The following is a 4469-nucleotide window of genomic DNA, read 5'->3' on the forward strand; positions in this document are numbered from 1 at the left end:
CTCGAACCTGGGAGGAGGAGGCTGCAGTGAGCTGAGATCGCTCCACTGCACTCCAGCCTGGGCGACAGAGCGAGACTCTGTCTCAAAAAAAAAAAAGCGACGAGCCTTTAGGACATTTCCCATTGTTTTGCCATTAAAGTGCTACACTGGTAATGCTAGCTCCTTTGTCATATAGACCACGGAGAAGCCAATCTGTGGATAAAGTTCTAGAAGAATCATTACTGGGTCCAAGGGTAAGTGCTTCATTTATTTTTTTGAGATGGAGTCTCGCTCTGTTACCCAGGCTGGAGTGCAGTGGCGCGATCTTGGCTCACTGCAAGCTCCGCCTCCCGGGTTCACGCCATTCTCCTGCCTCAGCCTCCCGAGTAGCTGGGTCGACAGGCACCCGCCACCACGCCTGGCTAACTTTTTTTGTATTTTTTAGTAGAGACAGGGTTTCACCGTGTTAGCCAGGACGGTCTTGATCTCCTGACCTCATGATCCGCCCACCTCAGCCTCCCAAAGTGCTGCGATTACAGGCGTGAGCCAACACGCCCGGCCAAGTGCTTCATTTTTATTGATACTGCCATATGGACAAGCAACCTATTCCCCCAAGGTCGCCCTGAAAAATCGGAAACCTGGTGCGTCCCACTCACCTGTGAGCCATACTGACTGAGGCTCTCAAAGCCGACACGCTTGGCCAGTGAGATGCAGGCGATCCGCCGGGGCTGGGTACACGCCACGTGACTGAAGCCAGCAGTCAGCAGGTACTGGGGCACCTGAGTGGACTTGCCACAGCCGGTGTCACCGGCCACTACCACCACCTGGTGCTCCTTCAGTGTCTGCAGGATGCGGTTCCCATACTGGGCGATGGGGAGGGCTGCCCGCTCACGCTGCAGCTTTGCCAGACGCCCAAATGCCTGCTTCTGGCCAAAGTCCAGATAGTGCAACAAGGCCCGGCGGAACTCAGACACTCTCTCCGCAGGCAAGTGCCTGCCCAGCCCCTGAGAGCCCCGTGTGTCAGGGCCAAGAACAGAGAGGTTGATGCGGTAACGTGGGTCATAAGTGCGAGGTAGGTCGGCCAGCGCTGGGATGCTGTGCTTGGGCTGTCCAGGGTCTTTCTCCTCCTTCCTGGAGGTCTTGAGATTCTGGAATCTCTGCAGGCGTTCAAAGAAGGTCCAAAACTTCTGACATTCCTCAGAACCCTGACGGATGTAATCCTCCTCACGGAAGAAGGCATCTTCCAAGAGGCGACGTGTCTCTGGACAATTCCAGTCCCATTTCTCCAAGGCCTCTTCCTCGCTGGGAGCCCAGTGGTGGTCTTGGCGATCCCTGCCCTCTCTTGTTCTAGGAGGAGGCATGTTACTAATCCACAATGGGGGTCTCAGTTCTGATCACCCAAAACAAATATTCTCATCCATTCCCAACCTGCAACAATTTAAGAGGCCAGTGCCTGCAACAGAGAACCACTTTATCTTCAAAGAGCTAATTTTTCCTCCTAGTCACCGCACAGGACCACCACAGATGATAAAGTGGTCAGGGGACTGCTTGAGCTGATGACACAAAGGGTACCTCATGATACCTGCAGTGATCTCTGGGATGGACACAAGTTCATTCTGGGTTTTCAGGCCCTGGATTCTTAGGAGAAAGAACAGAAGACATTCATTCACTTTTGGGAACATTACCTTTTTTTTTTCCTGAGGCAGGGTCTCACTGTTTCCCAGGCTGGAGTGCAGTGCCACAATCATGGCTCACCGCAGCCTCGACCTCCTGGACTCAAGTCATCCTCCTGCCTCAGCCTCCCAAACAGCTGGGACTACAGGCACACAGCACCACACCCAGCTAATTTTTTACTGTTTGTAGAGATGAGGTCTCACCATGTTGCCCAGGTTGATATCAAACTTCTGGGCTCAAGAAATTCCCCCACCTCAGCCTCCCAAAGTGTTGGGATTACTGGTGTGAGCCACCATGCCCAGCCCATTTTTAGAAACTTTTTTTTTTTTTTTTTTTTTTTGAGACGGAGTCTCGCTCTGTTGCCCAGGCTGGAGTGCAGTGGCCGGATCTCAGCTCACTGCAAGCTCCGCCTCCCGGGTTTATGCCATTCTCCTGCCTCAGCCTCCCAAGTAGCTGGGACTACAAGCGCCCGCCACCTCGCCCGGCTAGTTTTTTGTATTTTTTAGTAGAGACGGGGTTTCACCGTGTTAGCCAGGATGGTCTCGATCTCCTGACCTCATGATCCGCCCGTCTCGGCCTCCCAAAGTGCTGGGATTGCAGGCTTGAGCCACCGCGCCCGGCCTTTTAGAAACATTTCTAACAGCCTGTTTCTCAAGCACTGAACTAGGAAAAGGAGGTAATGAATACAACCACCAGAGTCCTCACAGATGGCCATGATCACATCATCTCTCATGTGACACACACGTCATCAGACTGTGACAATCCAGTGATGGGGACTGTGATAACAGAACCCTAGGGAGCTGTGGGACACCAAAGGAGGTTCCTCCTCCTTCCCATGCTTGGGAATCATGGAAGGATCCTGGGAGGAAGGGATGTTTGACCTGGCACCTAAAGGAGAGATGTAGGTCACATGGCCAACCAACAGCAGAATCTTGTCTCAAAAGGCATAACAGGAGAGAGGTGTGATGTAATGAAAAGAATAACGCAAGGGGTTCTTCACCTGGGGTCCAGTGAGATTCAGAACATTGAGATAAAAGGCAAAATTTTGCAAGTGTTATATATTATTTTTGCCTGCCTGGAACAACCCCTTACTTCTTTTCTGAGGATAGTATCCACCTTCCTTTGGAGAACAGCCCTTCCTCGATTCTACATGGTTCAAGGGCCTTTAAGTCAAAGAACCCCTATTGGGTAGGCAAGTGACAAAGACCTGGCCAATCATGGTACTCTACTCCCCCTCTAACCAATGATTGGTCTGAAAAGTGGACACATGATCCAAGAAGGGCCAATCAGGGCCCTTTTGTGGAATTTACACTCGGTTGCTAGGACAGAAAAGCTCTCATTTTATCCATTATAATCAAGCAAGTTTGATATAAGCCTGGAGCTGTTTGTAGTAGCTCTGAAACATGACAGAGTCTTTCCTAAAATCTATCCTAGAGAAATAACTAGATACAGGCACAAGGATATCACTGTGCATCACAGGGAGAGGGTGAAAGAGGGAGAGGAAGAGAAGCTTAGCAACATCATTTAGGTCTTGAAACTTAGTTCCCTTCAACCCCCCACTTCTCAGCTTACACAAGAAAATGCCTTTTTGCTTACAGTTGGAGTCTTTTGTTTTTGTTTTGAGATGGAGTCTCGCTCTGTCACCCAGGCTGGAGTGCAGTGGTGTGATCTTGGCTCACTGCAACCTCCACCTCCCAGGTTCAAGCAGTTCTTGTGCCTCAGCCTCCTAAGTAGCTGGGATTACAGGCGTGCACAACCACGCTGACTAATTTTTGTATTTAGTGCAGACGGCATTTCACAATGTTGGCCAGGCTGGTATTGGACTCCTGACCTCAAGTGATCTGCTCATCTTGGCCTCCCAAAGTGTTGGGATTATAGGCATGAGCCACCACGCCTGGCCTAAAGTTGGGTTTTTGGTTCTCAGCTGAAAATATCTTAATAAAGAGCACACCCTCATATGCGCAATTTTCTAGAAGTTAGTCACTCAGATTCTTAAAGGGGTTCATGACTCTAAAAGGGTTCAGAGCCTTCGTTGGTAAAGGAGTTAGAGTCAGGCAGATCTGGGTTTGAATCTCAACTTCATCATGTATTAAATGTGTGCCCCCTGGGCAAAATTTCTTTTTTTACACGGAGTCTCACTCTGTCGCCCAGACTGGAGTGCAGTGGCGTGTATCAGCTCACTGCAACCTCCGCTTCTCAGGTTCAAGTCATTCTCCTGCCTCAGCCTCCCAAGTAGCTGGGATTACAGGTGTGTGCCACCATGCCCAGCTAATTTTTCGTATTTAGTAGAGACACGGTTTCACCATTTTGGCCAGGCTGGTTTCAAACTCCTGACCTCAACTGATTCACCCACCTCAGCCTCCCAAAGTGCTGGGATTATAGGCGTGAGCCACCGCACCCAGCTCCCTGGGCAAATTAATCTGAACTTCAGGCAGTTTTCATCATGTATAAAGCAGAGATAATATCCGTCTCAAAACTTTACAACATTTAACCATCAATCTTGGTAGAGAGAAGCTAAGTAGTTAAATAGTAACTAGAAGCAGAAAACAGCAAGAGGAAGTGGGGCAAAATCTGGAAACAAAATTAGACTCAAAGGGCCACAGTGCCCTATCATAATGGTGCTAACAATGCTTCCACCCACTCTTGTGTTTTCCTGTTCTAGGAGGGAAGCAAGTTGAGGGCTTGGAGTGTTACTGTGACTCTGGGCCAGTGATTCTTAGAAAATGACAGTGTTCCGGGCGGACGCGGTGGCTCACGCCTGTAATCCCAGCACTTTGGGAGGCCGAGGTGGGCGGATCATGAGGTCAGGAGATCCG

The 4469-nt window shown here is 50.1% G+C and overlaps 1 protein-coding gene across 2 annotated transcripts in view; it reads right to left on the reverse strand.

Annotated features, from left to right (window-relative positions):
- DHX34 (DEAH (Asp-Glu-Ala-His) box polypeptide 34) overlaps positions 1-4469 on the reverse strand; it is a 44110-nt gene that overhangs the window by 30669 nt on the left and 8972 nt on the right. For both annotated transcript variants that reach the window (XM_011926491.1, XM_011926500.1), the window contains exon 2: positions 636-1617. In XM_011926491.1, coding sequence (XP_011781881.1) covers positions 636-1340 — 705 coding nt within the window. In that variant the 5' untranslated portion in view covers positions 1341-1617. The remainder of the gene's footprint in view (positions 1-635; positions 1618-4469) is intronic.

This window comes from Colobus angolensis, unplaced genomic scaffold (assembly GCF_000951035.1).
Source record: "Colobus angolensis palliatus isolate OR3802 unplaced genomic scaffold, Cang.pa_1.0 Scaffold119, whole genome shotgun sequence".
Taxonomy (NCBI): Eukaryota; Metazoa; Chordata; class Mammalia; order Primates; family Cercopithecidae; genus Colobus; species Colobus angolensis.